Source organism: Heterodontus francisci, chromosome 11 (assembly GCF_036365525.1).
Source record: "Heterodontus francisci isolate sHetFra1 chromosome 11, sHetFra1.hap1, whole genome shotgun sequence".
NCBI lineage: Eukaryota > Metazoa > Chordata > Chondrichthyes > Heterodontiformes > Heterodontidae > Heterodontus > Heterodontus francisci.
Window position 1 is genome coordinate 103729279 of NC_090381.1, and position 21509 is coordinate 103750787.

The 21509-nt window shown below is 46.1% G+C and overlaps 1 protein-coding gene across 8 annotated transcripts in view; it reads left to right on the forward strand.

Moving 5' to 3' along the window:
• Positions 1-21509, forward strand: part of LOC137375437 (mediator of RNA polymerase II transcription subunit 12-like protein) — a 604549-nt gene that overhangs the window by 488578 nt on the left and 94462 nt on the right. For all 8 annotated transcript variants that reach the window (XM_068042658.1, XM_068042659.1, XM_068042662.1 and 5 more), the window contains 6 exons: positions 5088-5276; positions 6553-6627; positions 9206-9396; positions 12249-12410; positions 14296-14407; positions 21089-21178. In XM_068042658.1, coding sequence (XP_067898759.1) covers positions 5088-5276; positions 6553-6627; positions 9206-9396; positions 12249-12410; positions 14296-14407; positions 21089-21178 — 819 coding nt within the window. The remainder of the gene's footprint in view (positions 1-5087; positions 5277-6552; positions 6628-9205; positions 9397-12248; positions 12411-14295; positions 14408-21088; positions 21179-21509) is intronic.

The window sequence follows — 21509 nt, forward strand, 5'->3', positions numbered from 1 at the left end:
TTGTTCATACCTAGTTCCCCTTGAGAAGGTGGTGGTGAGCCGCCTTCCGGAACCAATGCGGTCCAAGTTGTGAAGGTACTCCCACAGTGCTATTAGGGAGGGAATATCCTTTGTGTTTCAGTAGTTTTAATTAAATCATTAGTTATTTTGTCTTCTGCCCATCAGATGCTATTGTCTGACTGGGTAGTTGGGTGGGGGGAGAGGAAGGGGAACCGGGGAATGGTGAACCTTTTTCCAAACTACTTTTGTTTTTCCTTGTGCCCCTCAAGCATAAAGTCTATACTTGTTGGCTCGCATTCCAGTTTTCAAAACTGGTGTAATTTTAGAAATGTTTTCATTCGTTGTCATCATTTGCCTAGCTTGGTGTCTGCGATTTAAAGGGTGGGTGGACCAAAGGGCGATAGGGTGAGGGGAGGTCCGTGTTCTGCGAGCGATTAGTTCATAACTTGCTTCCAAGAGATGCTAGGGACGGCCCAAATGGGAAAGTATGGAATTTCCTTTGGAATATCGAACCTAAGCTGTGCCACTACTAGTGCACATGGGATGATCAGTTAAGAGTGGGCCTACATTACACGATATAGACTCTAATAGCCGCGGTAGTTACATGTGTAGATTAATACAGGTGTACACTCTTGACAGACGTATGGAAAATAGCAGTTTAATTCCCAGTGCCAGCATGATCAGGTTTGCTCTCCTTTGTACTCTCGGAATATTAAAACAGGAGGAGGCCTTTCAGCCCCTCGGTTAGTTCACGCCCGATCTGTACCTCAACCTGAGTGAGCAAAAAATTTGCTCAAGTTGTAGTGACTACATATTTAGGTTGACACCGCAAAATACAGTACAAGATGTAAGTCAATTATGGGATTTTACCCAGTGACTTCACTCACATCTTGTTAAGTAGTCTGTGTCAAAATTGTTGTGGTGTGAAGCCAATGTTTTTGTAGTTGAGGCTTGAATTTTATTTTATGGAGCTAGCTCAGTAGGTAGTAAAACTTCTCTTTGGCCTCATTTTCTATTTATAGTATTAACATCTTTATTCTTTTCCTTATTCAGTTCTTCCTCTTAGCCTGCAGCAACTCCACGTAAACAGGGCAGAAAGCTGGCCATCTTCATGCCATTCCTGAGCCAAGAGCTGGGAGATGAACCTTATCCAGTCCCCCACCTCCCTCAAACATCCTCCCACTTAGGCGATGTGTGACTTTCCCTCCAGAGCACCCCATGTTGGGACCTCCAGTATAATTTGGTTTAGAAGGTTGCTGTGTTGGCTGGTTTAATACCAGCCTGGAGACAGAATTTGTTTACATTGCCATTCCTGTCTTCCCACAGACTCCAAGTACTGGTAACTTTTCCCACCAAGACCTAATCTTTTTGGAAATGTTCCCTGATTCATTTGTGAAGAATTCTTGATCAAATAAACAGTTCCTCAATTTAAAAAATCTTTTCACTGCCTCCTCCTCATTAGAACTCGATTTGCCCTCAATATCTTGTCGGCGCGATAGCACAGTAGTAGGTATTTTAGTGAACTAGTAATCGAGAGAGCTGCACGAATAATCAGGAGACGTGTGTTCAGATCCCACCATCGCAGTCGGGGTTTTAAATGCAATTACTTAAATTTTTTTTTATTCATTCACGGGATGTGAGTGTCACTGGCAAAATCCATCCGTCATTGCCTTTGAGAAGGTGATGGTGAGCTGCCTTCTTGACAACTGGGTGACTTACTGGCCACCGAATTTCTGTGGACAAAAAGGCCTGACTGGGCAAAGATAAAGTTTCCATACGTGTGTTAGTGAACCAGATGCATTTTTACGACATTCTGATAGTTTTATGGTCTCCAGGCTCAGTGATGGGGGGAGGGGTAGGGGTCGGCTGTGTGATGGGGGAGGGGTAGGGGTCGGCTGTGTGATGGGGGAGGGGTAGGGGTCGGCTGTGTGATGGGGGAGGGGTAGGGGTCGGCTGTGTGATGGGGGAGGGGTAGGGGTCGGCTGTGTGATGGGGGAGGGGTAGGGGTCGGCTGTGATGGGGGAGGAGTAGGGGTCGGCTGTGATGGGGGAGGGGTGGCGGTCGGCTGTATGATGGGGTAGGGGTTTGGCTGTACAATGGGGGAGGGGTAGGGGTTGGCTTTGATGGGGGAGGGATGGTGGTCGGCTGTACGATGGGGTAGGGGTTTGGCTGTACATTGGGGGAGGGGTGTGAGTCGGCTGTACGATGGGGGAGGGGTAGGGGTCGGCTGTGATGGGGGAGGGGTAGGGGTTGGCTGTGATGGGGGCGGGGTGGTGGTCAGCTGTACGATGGGGGAGGGGTAAGGGTCGGCTGTTTTGGGGGAGGGGTGGTGGTCGGCTGTACGATGGGGGAGGGGTAGGGGTCGGCTGTGGTGGGGAGGGGTAGGGGTCAGCCGTGTGATGGGGGAAGGATGGGAGTCGGCTGTGATGGGCGGGGGGTGGGGGTCGGCTGTGATGGGGAGGGGTGGGGGTCGGCTGTGCGAGAGGGGAGGAGTAGAGTTGACTGTATTTCAGCAATTGGTCTGTTGAGTGGAAAGACTTGAGGCAATGAAATATGGTTATATTAGACTTGAGTTACAATTGTGGAATGAAATAAAAGACCTGTTCTCAATAAGCCAGATTCATTCTTTCTTGTCATATTCTAACATGTAAAATGCGAAGTTCTGAGGGCTTTTATTATGTGACTAGTAACATAACGTTGCTTTTCTCTGGTTCTGTAAAATACAGTCTACCTAACAGCACTGTGGATGTACCTGACACCATATGCACTGCAGAGGTTCAAGATGACGACTCATTACCACCACCTCAAGGGCAGTTAGGGATGGACAAAAGTTCTGGCCTCGCCAGTGATGTCCACATGGCATGAATGAATTTATAAAAATGCATGTTACTCATAAGTGGAACTTAAACCTTTCAGATATTTATTCCTGTTACTGATTTGATCATATCTGTAACCACCTAATGAGAAAGGAATGAATAGCAGTGGCAGTGCAAGTTTGTAGGTGCTTTTGCTCTGCTCCCTCGCTGCGATATGTGTTTTTGTATTTGTGAAGCTCAGTCCCTAAACTCATCTGCTCTGTCATCTGCCTTTCTGCTTTCAAAAAGCCTCCTACAAACTCCTATCGTTGACCATAGTTTCACCCCCACTCCAATCTTCGATTCTCTCTCTCTTCCTTGCTGAGCGTTGCTTTTTCCTTCAAAGAACAAAGAAAATTACAGCACAGGAACAGGCCCTTCGGCCCTCCAAGCCTGCGCCGATCCAGATCCTCTATCTAAACCTGTCGCCTATTTTCCAAGGGTCTGTATCTCTTTACTTCCTGCCCATTCATATATCTGTCTAGATACATCTTAAAAGATGCTATCGTACCCGCGTCTACCACCTCCACTGGCAATGCGTTCCATGCACCCACCACCTCTGCGTAAAGAACTTTCCACGCATATCCCCCCTAAACTTTTCCCCTTTCACTTTGAACTCGTGTCCCCTTGTAATTGAATCCCCCACTCTGGGGAAAAAGCTTCTTGCTATCCACCCTGCCTATACCTCTCATGATTTTGTACACCTCAATCAGGTCCTCCCTCAACCTCCGTCTTTCTAATGAAAATAATCCTAATCTACTCAACCTCTCTTCATAGCTAGCGCCCTCCATACCAGGCAACATCCTGGTGAACCTCCTCTGCACCCTCTCCAAAGCATCCACATCCTTTTGGTAATGTGGCGACCAGAACTGCACGCAGTATTCCAAATGTGGCCGAACCAAAGTCCTATACAACTGTAACATGACCTGCCAACTCTTGTACTCAATACCCCGTCCGATGAAGGAAAGCATGCCGTATGCCTTCTTGACCACTCTATTTACCTGCGTTGCCACCTTCAGGGAACAATGGACCTGAACACCCAAATCCCTCTGTACATCAATTTTCCCCAGGACTTTTCCATTTATTGTATAGTTCACTCTTGAATTGGATCTTCCAAAATGCATCACCTCGCATTTGCCCTGATTGAACTCCATCTGCCATTTCTCTGCCCAACTCTCCAGTCTATCTATATTCTGCTGTATTCTCTGACAGTCCCCTTCACTATCTGCTACTCCACCAATCTTAGTGTCGTCTGCAAACTTGCTAATCAGACCACCTATACTTTCCTCCAAATCATTTATGTATTTAAAAAAGTGTCCAGTGATATCTTTTTGTACACAAGGAATGTTTTGGGAATGTAAGTGGGCAATAGACCAAGGGAGGGTTAAATACAATTTTGTACAAAGGCTATTCATGATGAAGATGGCAAATTTCACTGACAGAATTCAGGCAGATTTCCAATACGACTTCACTGTTCAGGCAACCAAAAAAAAAAATTCACCTGAATGTCTCCCAATTCGAGTGACTTTCTATGGCTGTTCCTCTGTATGTATTTGCCATAATGTTTATATCCAGTAATGCTGGTGACAACATGTTCTCCAACACATGAAATTTGAGCAGTTGTACTTGGTGCCATTTCCAATCGAACATATGTCATGTCGGGTCCAATAAGAGCGTTGCCTGCAGGAAGGTGCATTACTATCTGACCTGTTGAGTATTTCCAGCATTTTCTGTTTTTGTTTCAGATTTCCAGCATCTGCAGTATTTTGGCTTTTGCCTTGGAACTACCACTTTGACGAAGCTAATGCCACCTACGCTATTATAATGAAAGCAAAATACTACAGATGCTGGAAATCTGAAACAAAAACAGAAAATGCTGAAAAAACCTATGCTATCTCCTTATCAGTCAGTTTTTGTCGAATGGCTCTGTAAATACGTGGAATGTTTGACTATATAATAGGTGCTCTCTAAATGCAGGTTATTGTATGTGTCAGGATTTTGTGTCACAGTTTTTGTTAACACCTGACTATGCAATGTGGGAACAATATGACACTACAGCTTCAGAGTGAAGAATGATCATATATGTATTTTTTTTAAAAGAAGCTGCCTTGCTTTATTATATAATGGAGAATGTGTCATGACACGTCACTGACTTGTGTTCTTTTTTCTTTACCAGTCAATGCAATTTGTGTTTCAAAATGACATTCCGTTTCTTCACTTTACTCTTGGCAGGAGTGGGTGGGGGAACATTGCTTAAAGGAGCCTGAGAGATTATGTACCGATAAAGATCTAATACTCGACCCAGTACTCTCAAACAAGCAAGCAAGGCAACTTCTGCAGCTTATCTGTTATCCACATGGCCTTAAGGAATGTGTGGAAGGAGACAATCCTCAGCGTCAACATATCAAACACATCCTTCAGGTATTGGGAGTGAAGATATAGCAAGGTTTCCTTCTTGGATCTGATGGCTTCAGACTTTTTTCAATAGGATTATTCAGCTCATATGTGCAAGATAAATAAGCGATCAGATAAAAATAGAGTTGTGCATTTTAGAAGGCTATATAATGTACGTGCTAAAGCTCTGCTTATATCGGTATCAATAACTATAATCTTGTTAAAGAACACTCTGAGGGATTTAAATCAATAAAGTATTAGCTTGGCTCATTTGGTAGCATCTCTTAACTCTGAGTCCACATAATCTACGCTGACATTCCAATGCAGTGCTGAGGGAGAGGTGCATCGTCAGATTTTTCTTTTGGATATGACGTTAAAATGTCAACCTATCCTGGTGAATGCTAAAAATATGGTTCCTTAATGGAAGAGCAGCGAGCTCCCCTGTTTGGATTAGCATTATTCCCTCAACCAACGCATTTGCTGGTCATTCATAGTTGCTTGTGGGATCTTTGTTCCTGTGCAAAATGGCTGCTGCACCTCAAGTCAACATACTTCAAGGAAATTCATTTTATGTGAAATGTTATATTACACTTTCGAGAATTGTGATTGGCGCTATTTAAATGCAGGTACATCCAGAAGCGCATATTTTTCAATATAAAGATCTGGAAAAATAGCCGAACGTTGACATTGAAAGATTACTTTGCCAACAAAACACCGAGGGTTATGTTATCCTTTGTAATTCTATGATTTGTATTCTGTGACGGAACAAGTGATTTGCTGAAGGAAATTGCTCAGTTTAATAGAGCCTTGTTGTAAATCTACATGTACAAAGCATCATTTGGAGAATCTTGGTTCGAGAGACGCTAACGGTTAACCTGCTGGAACAAATATTTTACAAAAGCAATCATATTTATAAAGAAATTGTTCTATTTTTTGTAAAGTTTATTGAATGATGACAGAATTGCCCATTTTTACCCGATACTGTGGAAGGAGCACTGAAGCTGATTGTTATGACCCTGCTTATTGCATGGGAGTGATTAGCTCAGTACAGATGATAAATAAAATTTGGGCCCCTGCCCGCCTCTCCCCCCCACCCACCCCCCCCCCCCGGTCATGGTCAAAATGCAACACCAAACCATATATTTAGCACATTATTGAGTTACGTTTTTTTTTAAATTACAAGTGCTCTCTAATCTTTCCTCAATGTTTGAGGGGAAATATGATTGAGGAAGGCCAATTTAAAAAGGGAATTAAGAGATAATCCATGGAATTTTTTTCACCCTCTGTCTTTGGATCTGTTTAGAATTTGGACCAGTGGACTCTGAGACAATCGTGGTTGGAGCTCCAGCTCATGATCAAACAATGCATGAAGGAACCTGTAAGTAAAGCACAGGCTGAGATATTTATTGTTACATATTTGCTCTTGTACATTGATGGATTTTGATATATTGGGTTGGATTTTGTGTTGAAGGTGGGGCTCCCAGTGCCAGACCAAAAAGGCAGGGGAAAGCTCACCTCTGCCTTTTTGTGCCCCCCCCCACCGCCGCCCCCCCCCCCCAACCACTGGAGCGATCCTCTGGTCTTTGAAGACAGGGATCCCGCCTCCAAGAACTGCCGGCCAATCAGAGGGCCAACAGCTCAGCAGTATTTGCAGTGTCACCGGCCACTGTTGGTGGCCTTGGATCCAGGCCCAGGGCAGGAACCCCGGCCCTCAGGTAAGAGGCAGGATCGCCAGGGCCAGTCTGGAAGGCCCTGGCAAGGGGGGATGGGGGAGGGGCGTCCCGGGGGTTCCTCTGTGGGCCACAGATTGCCCACAGGGTGGGCACCTCATGTTACAAGGCTTGGCGGAGGCAACTCCACCCCCTGCTAAGATCCCAGCGGTGGCGGGAAGAAGCCATTAATTGGCTGTTAATAGGCCACATAAGGGCCTCAAGGTTGCCTCTGCCTATCCTGCCCCCTTGAAGATCGCTTGGCGATGGGCCCTCCGCATCCTCCCCCCGCCACCCATTGTGATGCTCTCTACCCTCCTGCCTCAGGGGGCCACATAAAATCCCGGCCATTATCTTTATATTTCATTGACGTATTTAGAATTCTGAAAGGAATTGATAGGATAGATAGAGATTAACCTGTTCGCTGGTGGGGGGTTCTAGGACAAGGGACATAACTATTAATTGTATATCAGTGGGTGTTAACTGTATCCAGGTTATATGTATTAATTGGGGGTTGCACCTATGCTTTATATATAAATAGATAGGTAGATATAGGAGCAGGCAGAACCAGGGGCTTTTCTTGTTGAAGGAGCATGCTATTGCAGTGTGTGTCTTGGTAAGTAGAAGTTTGTAAGTGAATAAAACTAGGCTCCAGTATTCTATCCTTCATGATCTGGCTATCTCAGTTCTGACAGTAATCTTAACAAAGTGACTTCTGACAACGCAGCGGCCCGCTGACGACATCAGAGTGCTCCCAGCTGCGCTCTTGCACGAATGGTCTCCTGCTCTCAGTGAGATGCTGCGCATGTGGAGCCTCCGTCTTGCCAGGACTAATTGGCGCATGCACAGGAAAATGTCATTGCATAACGCCAACGCTCCAGAGGCGGGGATGAGGGGCTGAATGGGGGACTTTGAGGCTCACTCCCTCCAACTCAGCTACTCGCTTCCCCCTACTGAGCTACACTCTCCCGCCCCACTGGCCGCTCTTCAACCCCACCCCCCCCCCACCCCCTCAGACGCTCATTCCAGACCTTGCCACTGATACCTCCCAATCCCCTCGGCCGATTGTTCCCTGCTCCTCTCTTCCCGCTCCCCTCGCCACCCCGCTCTGCGGCCGCTTGCTCACCCCCCCCTCTCTCCAGCTGCTAGCTCTAGGCTGCGCTGCTTCCCTCCTCTCGGCCACTCGCTTTTATGCCGACCCGTCACACCTCACGGCCCGCCCTGCTTCTTCGGGCGGCGCGTGGAGAACGATTGAATGTGGGAGTGAGTGGCCGAGAGGAGAGAAACGGCGTCGCCTGGAGTAAGCAGCTGGAGGAGGGAAGTCGGGAACAAGCGCCTGGAGAGCGGGAGGGGAAGCGAGGAGTGGGGAACAATTGGCCGAGGGGAAGGGGCGGAGCAGTGGCGAGGTCTGGAGCGAGCGGCTGGGGGGAGCTGCGAGGCTGGAACGAGTGCTTAAGGGAAAAGGGAAGGCATCGGGGAGCCAGCGGTGAGAAGATTGGCACAGGAGGGACCGATAGAGAGAAGCGCAATGGCAGGAGGGAGCGGGGGACTATTGGGGGTGGGCAGCCATTGAGGGAATTTTTGGGTTGAATTTGTTTGAGCAGCGCTATCTTTAATCCTGGCAGCTGCCTGAACGTCGCAGATTGTGACGTTGCAGTGGAAGAGGCTGCATTAGCACTTGTGCTAGTACTGCACCACCTAGTGGTTGTGTTGTCAGCAAACACAGCTTAACCTTAAAACCAGAGCCAGCCCATTCAACAGAGAAGTTAGGAGACACTACTACAAGCAAAATGTGGTAGAAGTGTGGAACTCTGTCCCACAAAGAAATTGCAAATAACTGACCCAGCACAGACAAGAATCTAATAGCTGAAAACTGACATATAGTAACTGATACTGACAAGAAATATGTAACATATGCAGCACTTTTAACATATTGTAGATTGTTATGGTCGTTGCTATAATAATAGGATTCTTTGAAATTGGTGACATATTTCTTCCTCCTCTTTGTACAGTGTTGCTTCTGTAGTGGGAGAGGCGGGAAGCATTAATAGCTACTATTTTAACAGTTAAATGCATTTAGATGTGTCTATATTGGGAAGATGGATCATTTCATTACCTACAAATGCCATCCATTGCATTTTGACATAGGAACATAAAATCAGTTCTTGTCACAATGATGATCCATGTTGTTATTGAGATGTGTGTCTCCAATGCTGTTGTCCTGTTTACTGATGATCTTTTTGTCAGGGTCCAGCATCAGTGGCTGAAATGAACTTGTTGTTGGAAAATATCGCCAAAGCCACCATTGAGGTCTTCCAGCAATCTGCTGAGCTGAACAGTAGTGTTGTAACAGCTGGAATTGGGCTGTTTAACCCGAACAATAACTGCAACAATGGAAATAGTAACCCGAGGCAAAATGGCAAAAAGACATTCCTAAGGTAAAGGAAGGCTTCCTCTACAACATAAGCATCAGATCATTAGTGATGAGTTACAAGAACCTGATGATTATTCTGAGTTTCTTTGTTTGCATACGGTGGCATAGTGGGAAGCAGCCAGACGCAATCGTAATATTGGTGACTTACAGATTTGACACCAATAGTTGCTGGAAGACTTGGAAAAATTGTCTGAAGATGCTGACTAGCAGTAGAAAGTTGGCATTTACCAGCTGTAGTATGTTCTAGCTTACGTACCAACAATCCTGGCTTGATAAGCGAATGCTAAATTCTGCATTTGAACTCGCAGCACCACGTGAGAGCGTTCAACAGACAGGGCAAATGGTTTGTGAAGCTTCACTTAATCCCATGCAGGATTTCTATAGAGTGGTCCCGTAGCCCTGAAAGTTTATTTCCTTCAACTGCCCACCCAATTTCCTTTTGAAATTATTGATTGTCTCAGCTTCCACTGCCCTCATTGGCCTGAATTCCAAGTCATTCCCACTCGCTGCATAAAAAAGTTCTTCCTCACATACCCTGCCTAAAACCTTAAATCTGTGTCCCCTAGTCCTTGTACTATCAGCTAATGGGAACAGCTTTTCTTGGTCTACTTTATCCAAACCTGTCATAATCTTGTATACCTCTACCAAATCTCCCCTCAATCTCCTTTGCTCCAACAAGAACAACCCCAGCTTCTCTAAACTAACCTCATAGCTGAAATCTCTCATCCCTAGAACTTTTATGGTAAATCTCCTCTGTACCCTCTCAAGGACCCTCACATCCTTCCTAAAGTGTGGTGACCAGAACTGGATGCAATATTCTAGTGTGGCCTAACCGCAGCTTGATCCTGTCCTCAGTTAATATCCATTTGTGTATTTTCCAGCAGAGATCACTGAATGAACAAAATTGTTACAGTGCAAAAGGAGGCCATTTGGTCCATCACGTCTGCACTGGCTCTCATGAGTATTTCACAGAGTGCCACTCCCCTGCTTTCTCCCCGTAACCCTGCACATTCTTCCTTTTCATATAACAATCTAATTCCCTTTTGAATGCCTCAATTAAACTTGCCTCCACCACACTGTCAGGCAGTGCATTCCAGACCTTAACCACTCGCTGTGTGAAAAAGTTTTTCCTCATGTTGCACATCTGTGCTGACTCATTCTCGATCCTTTCACGAGTGGGAACAGCTTCTCCCTATCTACTCTGCCCAGACCCCTCATGATTTTGAATAGCTGTGAAGAGGAAAAATTCAGCTTATTTTTCTCACCCTCCTTTGCTCAGGAGTCCTGAGGCAAATTACGGTGCTGCAACTACTAGGCTGGCTGAGATTGCAATCAACTGACTCAGCACAGACCAGTGTCAAGTGTGACCTCCTGAACTGATTTTGAACACCTGAGGTCAGGGATTAATTTTCCAGATTATTTTCTCCTTTATTGGCCTTTTTTTCCTGTCTTTTTGCCTCTCCCATGAGATTACATGGCTGTAGGCAGGGCAGGTGGGTAAGGAAATGTTTTGTCATGATGCTGTTGCTATCGTAGCATGGGGAAGGCTTGATGGACTAGCTGACCTTTTCCTGCCCTTCAATTTCATACTGTTTGTATACTGTGTGGCTCAGTGGGCACGCAACTTTTAACAACATGTCTTTCACAACTGAACCATTAGGGAGCTTGATGCAAAATGTCAAGATACAGTTTGGCAAATGTTGTATTCCTAGCTGAAACACTGCAGCAACTCCTGTGCTGTTGCTCCAGTCAGCATCCTGTGCAGTAATGGCAACCGACATTCCCTTTAAATTTGCAGCCAGCCGCGCAGTGATCTTGAACGTATCCCGCTGTGCAAGGAGAAAAGAAAGGCTGCACATAAAAAAGAAAACTTAGAGTGAATATTGATGGCAAGTGGCCCTTCCTGCTATTTTCTGCCATGCTTTGGATGCGATACTAAACCAAGAGACTGTCTGCCTACTCTGCTGGTTCAGATGAGTGCTTAAATAAATAAAACCCATGGCGTTTTTTGAAATGTTCACCAGCTGTCCTGACCAGGATTCTTCCCTCAGCCAACGCTTAGTGTTCTTTTTGGGCCGCTACTGCCACAGAATGGCTAAATATTTGAATACTTTGTACCTGGGTGATAACTAACTCACGTGAAGCGGTTTGGGATCTGCCAACCTGACTATATAAATGCAAATATTAATAATTTGATTGTAGTGGGTGAGTTCTAGCTTAGAATTCAGTATTTGTCCATAGTATACGGTAAACTGTTGTGAGCCCCAGGTATTTTACCAGGCACAACCTTATGGTTAATTTTACAGCTCTAATTTCACTGCCAAGTATTCCTATTCATTGCAGTCTCTTGATGCTTTGCAACAAATGTAATAAAGGTGATGGGTTTAGAGATTTGTCATAACTGAAGTTATTGTGTTATGACATGAAGAGAAAGTTAGATATGTGCAGCAACAAAAAAGGGAAAAGGAAGGCTGTGTTTGAATGGAGACCCCACCTGCATGGTTTATGTTCTGATCTGCACGCTACCATGCCGCCTTTCTTTTGAGGTGCTGACAGGCCTGTTGCGTAATTTCAGATGTTTCTGTTGGTATTTCAGATTTGCTACACTTTTTATTTCCTCTTTCCCCTGCACCTGCCAGCCCTTAATCTTTTCTCCAAGTCTCTGGTACATAATGAACTTTCTCTTCTGCACTTGGAGACTTGACTTGCTAAAGGCCACAAGGTTCTAATTGAGTCTCATTTTGAGTGATGTTTGAATAGATTTACAATAAACAAAATAATAATCTGAACATGCTCCAATGGCCATTTGATGAGTTTCTTTGTTTGTGCGTGTGTGTTTGTGTGGCTTGCATTCAGCTGCTCAGAAAAGAAAGGAGTTTGGCTAGTGGCACCACTTATTGCAAAACTGCCAACATCTGTTCAGGGTCGAGTGCTAAAGGCAGCTGGAGAAGAGCTCGAGAAGGGTCAACACTTGGGGTCATCGTCTAAAAAAGAAAGAGACAGACAAAAGCAGAAAAGGTAAGATAATTCTCATAAGGTACAAGGAAAAACGAACCGGGGCAGTAGATAATTCCCTTTGCCATGCAGAATGTTTATAATAAAACTGTTCATAAAAAAAAAGACCAGGAAAGTCCTGGGTTTCATTCCCCAGTCTGTATGAGCAGATCTCAAATGGGGCAGTTGAGGCACAGTCCCCATTGCTTATAGGTTGCTGTCAACCCGATTTGCCCACTATATAGGGTGATTAGTGTAGCCAAGAAATTTTTTTAAAGGATGGAGAAAATCTTCACTTTCTGTCTAAATATCCCCGTAACGATCCAAACGGGAGAGAGATAGTGGCCCGGTGAGTTTCACCTGTACCGCTGGACATCTGAACAGGATTGAACTACGCAGCGATTTGTTCAGTTTTATTTGAAGGTGGTGAGGCTACTTAAATGGACCTAATACCAGGTGATCACAGTGCGTACAGAAAAGAGAGTTACTAAGGCAAAGGATTTTAGGGATGGCGTTCCAGAGTGTGGGTCTCAGACAGCTGTAAGCTGAAGGAACAAGAACTTGGTGAGGTCTAGGGTGGCAGAAAGGCGCAGAGGGGAGGTAGGAACAAGGCTACGAAGGGATTTAACTACAGGGATGGGTGTAAAAACACAAAAAGTGAAAATTTATCCTTTTAAATTGTTTTCAGAAGAAACAGTTTAGATGTTGGGAAATTCCATGTGGTGGTGATGTTGGGTGGCAACGCAAAGGAAATGGTTCATAGCGTTAGAGATAACGTCATTTGCCTTCTGGCAGTCCATGTTATAATCCACAGCCCTGAGCTATTTCTAGATATACACTTGATTTGTCTGAAGCCAGATTATTTCAAAATAAATGAGTGCTCTGTGCACGGGGTACTGGAATCGTTACTGTCCCAGAATATCTGACCTTCAGTTCATAACCGCCACTCAACATAACTGAAGTTTCCATTTGCCTCCTTTAGTCATTCATCGAGCTGAATATTCCTGGGTGGGTTGTGATCCCGAAGTCAGCCTCAATTCCGCATCTGGAACCCGGAAGTGGCGGTGGCGGGACATGCCACGTCATTTTCCCGAAGGCGGCCAATTAAGGAGCTTTGACCAATTAGGGACAGCAGCTGAGTTAGAGCATTGGGAGGACCATTCAGCACTGCCTGTGGTTAGGCTGCCAGCCTCCTTTACAGTGCGGGGACTGCTGAGTGGCCAGCAGCGGAGCCACGGGAGGCGCTGTCACTGGGGTGGGGGTTGGGGGCAGCGACTGCCATTACAGCAAGTGCTGCATTATCGGAGAGATCAGTCTCCCTGAAGTGGCTACAATGACATGCCTTCTGCCTAGGGAGACCTGAGCACTGCGATTTAATGACGGCAACTTATTAAAAGGCCGCACATGGTTCGTAGCTCGGACCTCCCACTGTAAAGCCGTCTCCTCTGCCTCAGCAGGCTTCTGACACAGCAGGAGACCTGTATGCCATCAGAAAAATTGCGATCCAATTCCACGATTGCCATCGCTGCTGGTGGCTCACCTCCATGAAAAGCACAGGGAGGCGGAGCTGGCCTGGCACGTCAATCACACTTTTCCTGCAACCACCACCACCCCACCACCCGCCCCCGCCACCCACCAAAGCCGCCTCCGCGGGGCTGGGAAATTTCAGCTCATCTCCCACATCCATGTTGCTTTTTGATGAGTCCTTACATGATGAATTGGAACATCCAATGTTTAGATAGGCATCAAGATCGGCGCAGGCTTGAAGGGCCGAATGGCCCGTTCCTGTGCTATTTTGTTCTTTGTTATCCGCTTCAGTGGGAGCTGTTAGAATCAGTGATAATGGTCTACTCTGTTTGTATTTGTATCTTGATTAATCTCTATCTGCTACTTCTTTATTCATCCGCAGCATGTCACTGTTGAGCCAGCAGCCATTCCTGTCCTTGGTCCTCACCTGCCTAAAGGGGCAGGATGAGCAGAGAGAAGGCTTGTTAACCTCTTTGCAAAATCAGATTAACCAGGTAATAGGTTCTAACAAAGAGAAACAGTACATGCATAATGTAGCACTGGGCCAACCCTTGAGGATGAAAAATTTTACAGTTCATGAATTAAAGAGTGTTTTTTTTTATGTTGTACAATCGGACCTCATCGAATTGAACGCTGGATTTATTTGCCAACGAGGCAACGGCATTGAGCTGTGAGGTTTGTGAAATTCAAAGAGTAAAACCTAGCGGTATTGCTGTTGTGTCAAGCATTACAAAAAATTGCCTAAAGGAGGGAGGATTATTGGGATTTGGGTAGCCTTTATTGGATCTGGAGTTTTGGTTAATCTGGAGCAGGATACAATGAGATCCTACTTGGCAACACCCGAGCTATCAACTTCACTGAATAGTTTTGTCCAGATTAGTTTAGTAGGTGACTGTGTCCCTTCCTGATGGATGAAATAACCATACTAACACACCAAACCAATCCAGTATTCTACTTATTCTTTACAGAATCACAGAATTGTTACAGCACAGAAGGAGGCCATTCAGCTCGTCATGTCTGCGCTGGCTCTCCGAAAGAGCAATTTAGTGCCACTCCCTTGCCTTCTCCCCGTAGCCCTGCACTTCATTCTTTTCAGATAACAATCCAATTCCCTCTTGAATGCCTCAATTGAACCTGCATCCACCACACTGCCATGTAATACATTCCAGATCCTAACCACTCGCTACGTAGAAAAAGTTTTTCCTCATGGCTCCATTGCTGCTTTTACTGATTACCTTAAAACTGTGCCCTCTTGTTGTTGATCCTTCCATCAATGGCAACAGTTTTTCCCTAGCAACTCTGTCCAGACCCCTCATGATTTTGAACACCTCTATCAAATCTCCTCTCAACCTTTTCTCTAAGGAAAACAGTCCCAACTTCTCCAATGTATCCACCTAACTGAAACGCTGGAACCATTCTCAGGTATATTTTCTGCACTCTCTCTAATGACCACGTCTTTCCTAAAGTGTGGCGCGCAGAACTGGACAAAGTGAGAGGAATTTTATGCTCTTTCACGCGTTGATTTAGGAGGCGGGGAGAGCATATAATCAGACAGGCTGGTGGCAGGGGTGGAGAAGCCTGCCACTTTCCCGCCTCCACCCAAATTAAGTCTGTGGTGGGAATGCCTGTGGACGGCCTCCCTGCCCCCTTACCAATTGAGACCTTAAGTGGGAAATTAATGCCCAATTAACGGCCTCATCCCACCTCTGCCAGTATTAGTCCAGCAGCGGGCGGGCCTGTCGCCACATGGAGAACATGGCAAGAAAACAGTGCGGATTGCTTGCCGACTCCACAGGGGTGGGTGGGTCCCTCGTTAGAAGGCACTTAGTGCCTGATTGAGGGACTCAGTAGTGGGGAAGGGGGGGCTCCCCCTCTACAATGCTGGCCCAGCTGCTGATTGTATTTTTTGTTTAAAACGTTTACAAAGTTGGAGAGAGGGCACCTCAAAATGGCGGCAGCCTCGCTCTTACTTACCTGAAAAGGAAGCCTGCTGTTTCTTCAATGCTGGATGGTCTCCTATTGGCCCTCCAGCTTCAAGATCCTGTCCGCAATCCCGAATTGGATTGCAAGCCTGCCCTCCGGCCACTAATTGACCAATTCAGCGCAAATTACAACCGGGTGACTAAGCCCACATGGAAAATCCTGCCCAGGGAGGGAAAGGCTATGGAGGAATTTAAAGACAAGGAGAAGAATTTTAAATCTGAGGTTCTGGAGGACTGGGAGATGATGTAAGTCAGTCAGGATGGAGCAATGGGTGAATGGGACCTGGTGTGATAGGAGGACGGCAGCAGAATTTTTCAATGAGGTGTAATCTGTTAAAGGGTGAGTGTTGGGAGGCCAAGAAGGAGATATCAGAGTTGGAGGTCTGTCAGGGTTTTAGCGGTGGATGGATTGAGGCAGGTGATGTTGAACAGGTGGAAATGAATGGTATTTGTGATGGGATGGGGGGCAAGAAATACTCTGATTGCAAAGAGTCTGATTCAGAGTCAAAGGTCGGGACTTTATCTGGGCGACGGGGGTGTCAGCCACCGGCTGAAGCACCGGCGAGAGCCCTGCATTGCCTCCTCTGGGAAAGGCCTGCTGCATTACATGCCAATTAGGCACTTGGACAGCAGCGGGACTTCCCTGGTGTTAAGGACCCTGGCGACTGATGTCCCACCTGCTGCTGTCTGCCAATCAGCTCTTTGACTCAGCAGTGCCACTGTGGAAGTGGTGACTGCTGCCAGTACTGGACTCACCGGAGGTGCAGGACCCAGGCCACAGGTGTGTCAGGGCAGGAGGGGTTTTGTGGGGTGGTGGTCACGGGGGGACTCGGCTGAAAGGGAAAGGTGGTGGCTCTCAGCAGGACCCCTCTTCCTGATGCCAGGTCCCTCGATCAGGCACTGAGCGCCTTTGAACGAGGCACTGATGCTGCGCACCCCCCCCCCCCCCCCCCCCGGCCCCCAGAGCCAGCAAGTAACCTGCACTGGTTTGCATGGCATGCACCCTGTGTGGCATCAGGCCTGCCTGCTGCTGGGCTAATACCAGCAGGATCAGGCCCTTAATTGGTTATCAATTTCCCACTTAAGGGCCTCAACTGCCAGGGAAGGCCATCCACTGGCTTTTCCGTCCCAGACGTAAGTGGGGTGAAGTCAGGAAGTGGGCGAGGTACTCCCGCCCCCCACTGTCCTGGCACTATCCCAACTGATTGTATGCTCTCTCCACCTCCAAAGTCGCTGCAGGGGAGAGAATAAAACTCCCACCAACGGGTGGCTAAGGTGGAGGATGGAGGCAGTGGCAAGAGAGTGGTGGGAGACAAAGACAATGCCTTCAGTCTTCTCGATGTTTAGCTGGAAGGAATGAGACTTATCAAAACTGGAAGCCTGATGAGGAAGCTTGACTATCTGATGGAAGTGACCCCCAGGGATACTGAGCAGAGATAGATAATTGAACATCTTTCAATTTTGGTCTTGCACGTTTGGTGCCTTAATGCCCTAGACATGGTAAAGAAGACAAGTGCAATACATTTAATGTGAATAGAATTTAATATTTCTTGGCTGAGCAGATGATTTTTGTTAAACAAGAGAAGAACATCTTGCACAAGGCTTTATTCTGTTAAGGCAGAATAGTGGGATGCAAGCAATGAAATTCCACCTGTATTTCCATGCCCTTGCTGCCTATATGAAAATCGAGATTCATCACCTGCTTTCTTATTCTTTCCCAGAACTTCTATACTAACAATCTCCTTTCTGCTATGGTCTACAGGCATGTAACTTGGGCAATCTGCACCGAACACCTACATCCTCATTTACCTTGTTTTCTCTGCCCATTCTTTTCAACCATGGTTGTCTTGCACAAAGGACCTTGATGCACATATAGGAGTAGATCAGGACAGTCCATTGACTACCGGAGAGTATATCATGGAGAGGAACAGCTTGCTAAGAGGTGTTACAGAAAGAGTAATAGCTGCACTTTTTGGGGCTCTTGTAGTATCTAATGCATTCACAGGTGGCCATTTTACTGTACTCTCTTGCATGTGACCACCAGGGCTCAATTTCATGTTATCTGAATAGCAGAATACAGACTGATTTTATTACTTTCTCTCAAATATTTCAATTAATAGTATAGTTCTGCCAGCATGAATGATGGTCAGGCGTGTGCCATCAACAGCAATAACAATTTCATTTATATAGCACCTTTAAAGTAGGAAAACCTCCAAGGCACTTCACACGAGTGTTCTGAAACGAAATGTAGCATCAAAAGGCAATATTAGGGAAGGTGACCAAAAGCTTGGGTCAGGGGTAGGTTTTGAGGAACGAATGGCAGAGAGGTGGAGAGGTTTAGGGAGGGATGTCCAGAGCTTAGGACCTTGGCAGCTGAAGACAAGGCCACCAATAGTGGAGTGATTAAAATCGCGAATGCTCAAAAGGTCAGAATGGGAGGTGTGGAGAGATCTCTGAGGGTAGTAGGGCTGGAGGAAGTAATTGTTTTTAACTTTATCTTTTATCATATTGGTTTTGGCTCTAAAAATGGAAATATAGTCATTGACATGTGTCTACGTGATGGGTCGTCATGCGAAAATGATTATATCTGACAACTTTTGAGCACCGTGTCTTAATCAGGGTCAGATCCTGTAAGATTAGTAATGTCACTCAGTAAACAAGTTGAACATTGCTGAAAACTATCTGTGCACTGATCTTCAGGGTTAACATTATCTATTCCTTAATGGAATAAGTAAAATAAACAAGCCAGCTTGTTTGAAATAGTACTATGCATCTAATTTTTAAACCTGATATTCCAGAATTTTGATTAGTGTCCAGAGATATCTTTAAAAAAAAAAGAACCTGCACAGCAAAAATGTAATTGTAAAATTTTTTATTTTTCCCCAGTTACTGTCTCTGATAATTTAGCGGCCTTAATTACTGGAAAGGAGTGGAGAGTTATGCTGATAGGGTGAGATGATGTAGGGTGGGAGGAGGCTCATGTGGAGCATTAACGCCGCCATCGTCTGCTTGAGCCAATTGGACTGTTCCTGGGCTGTAATTTCTATGTAAAAGGATGGCAAAATTACTGATTTTCACACTCTGGTCAGGATTTTATCTTGGTGAGGGGGGTTTCGATCATAGCAAAACTGCCTGCTCTGGGGAAGGCCCACCAGTTTATGTGCCAATTCGGCACTTAAGTAGACAGTGGCGAGCCTTCCCTGGGATTAAGGACTCCGGCAGCAGAAGTCTCGCCTGCTGAGAGCTGTTGGCCAATCAGAGGTCACCAGCACTTTAACTGAGCTGCGCCACCGTGGAGGCAGTGGTTGATGCAAGTACTGCACCCAGGCCACCAGTAAGTCAGGGCTGGAGGGGTTTCACGGAGAGGGGTCTCGGCAGAGAAGGGTGGGGGGTGGGGGGGGGTGGTGGTGGTGGGTGGTCAGCAACAGAATGGCTCTCAGCAGGCCCCCCACCTTCCCAATGCCAGGTCCCTCAATCAGGCACTGTGCCTTTTAATGAGGGACCACCGCTCCCACCCCCGGAGCATTAATTGCCCATTTAAGGGCCTCAATTGGCAGTGGATTAGGTAGGCCGTTCACAGGCCTTCCCACCCTGGATTTAATGTGGGTGGAGGTGTGAAGGTGGCACTACCTTCCGCCAGGTTAAATGCTTTCTCTGCCTGCAAACCTGACGCAGGGGAGAGTGTAAAATTCCTCCCTGTACGTGTAGTTGTCATTTTCCTGTAATATCGTAAAATACATGCTAACATTGGAAGTCTCGCTCAGTTTGAGTCTTATGATGTGTTCTCGGGTTCTGTACCTATTCTAGTAGATGTAACATTGTACTGTATTCTGGATCTACAGAAGTATGCACGTAGTATTATAAAGCTGCAATTACCATTTATTACTTGAAAGGTTAAAACTACTCAGTGGATAAACTGGAGAATGACAATTTTTCTCTGATATTAACAATCTGGCAACAAAATTACATTTGCAAATTGGTTTCAATGATTCAATGTCAAGAGCAAGCTGGTAATCAAGCAAAGAAGCAACCATTCACCCATTCACCCATTCCCCATTCCCCATTCACCCATTCCCCATTCACCCATTCCCCATTCACCCATTCCCCATTCTTCTGCCTTTATTCTGAGAAATGTCAGCCCTTACAATTTCTTTTCAGTTTGCTTATTACTTTACTATACCTTGCTGGGTTCTCTCTCTCGTGTTTTCTGTTGGTTTTCCTAAATTTTTTTGGTTTCCTGGAATCATGCAGCACATTCAGCCCATCGTGCCTTTGCTACCTTTTGAAAGAGCTATCCGATTTTTCCCACACCCCTGGTAAGTTAAGAATATAGGGAACAGAAGCAGGAGTGGGCCATGTAGCTCCTCAAACCTGTTCCACCATTCTGTAAGATTATGGCTGCCCTCTTCCTCGACTTCACTTTCTTGCCCTATCCTTATATCCCTGATTCCCTTAATGTAGTCGCAAAAATGGGGAGACGCCTTTAGGATCATAAACCCCCCACCTTTCCCCCTTCACGCCCCCGCCCCCCCCCCCCTGCAAATTCTTACCCTATGATTCCATCCCTCTGGCGAGTCCTGACACTTTGACCTAACCCATCATCTCTCAGATCCATTTCTGTGGCCAGCTCTCTGACCCCTTCTCTGCCCCCATCCAATCTCACCTTCTGTGGCCAGCCTAGGCCTCTGACTCACTTTGACTGGCTCACTTTCCATGACTGGATCCCTTACTTGTTCCTCCAGGAACCTCTCTCATGTCAGGCCTGAATCCATCACTTGCTTCCCCTCTGTGGCCAACCATGAGTCCCTCTCGTACAAACATTAGGATCAGAAGTAGGCCATTCGGCCCTTTGAATTTGATGATGGCTGATCTGCACCTCACCACCATTTTCCTGTCTTTGCTGCATAAGCTGCCAGGTGTGTGCACACAGTGCTGTGAACCTCCTTCCATCTCCCTGTCTATGGCACACCTCGGAGTACCCGCTTCCATCCCACTCTGCTGACCTCTAGTTCAAAAGGAAAAGTTTCTTCTGCCTCTATAATACTGTCTGGGTCACCTGTGTGTAATTTCCCTTGAATAATTTATATTCTGTATATTCAGTTAAATTATTTTATGATTCAAGGGTAACTAAGATGAATTGAACTTATTATTTTGCCAGCTATTAAAACCCACTCTTCCATGCAATATTCCCAGATTTTGAGTAACTGGCGGGAAGAACGTTACCAGGATGACATAAAAGCACGACAGATGATGCATGAAGCTCTGCAGCTGCGTCTGAATCTGGTAAGGCAGTGGTGTGGTTCTCTTCAACGATATTTCTTTTTAAAACAGGAGGCACATCCTCAAAGTGAGGAAACACAAGGCACCACTGAATAATTGTGTGCACAGTTATCGTGGCCCCACATTACTTGGCGTTGGTGCGTTTGTGTATTCTCCCATCTCTCTCCTACCACTCTGGAGAGTGTACCTTGTGATGTTTCTGGCACTTTGAGAGATTGGAGAAAAGAGCTAATGTGTGCCACCGGTATTCTGGTCAGCTTTAAGGTGCACATCTGCCTCGTCCATACAAATAAACCAGAGCTGAGACAGCCTTTCCCTTACACAGCTGCAGTGG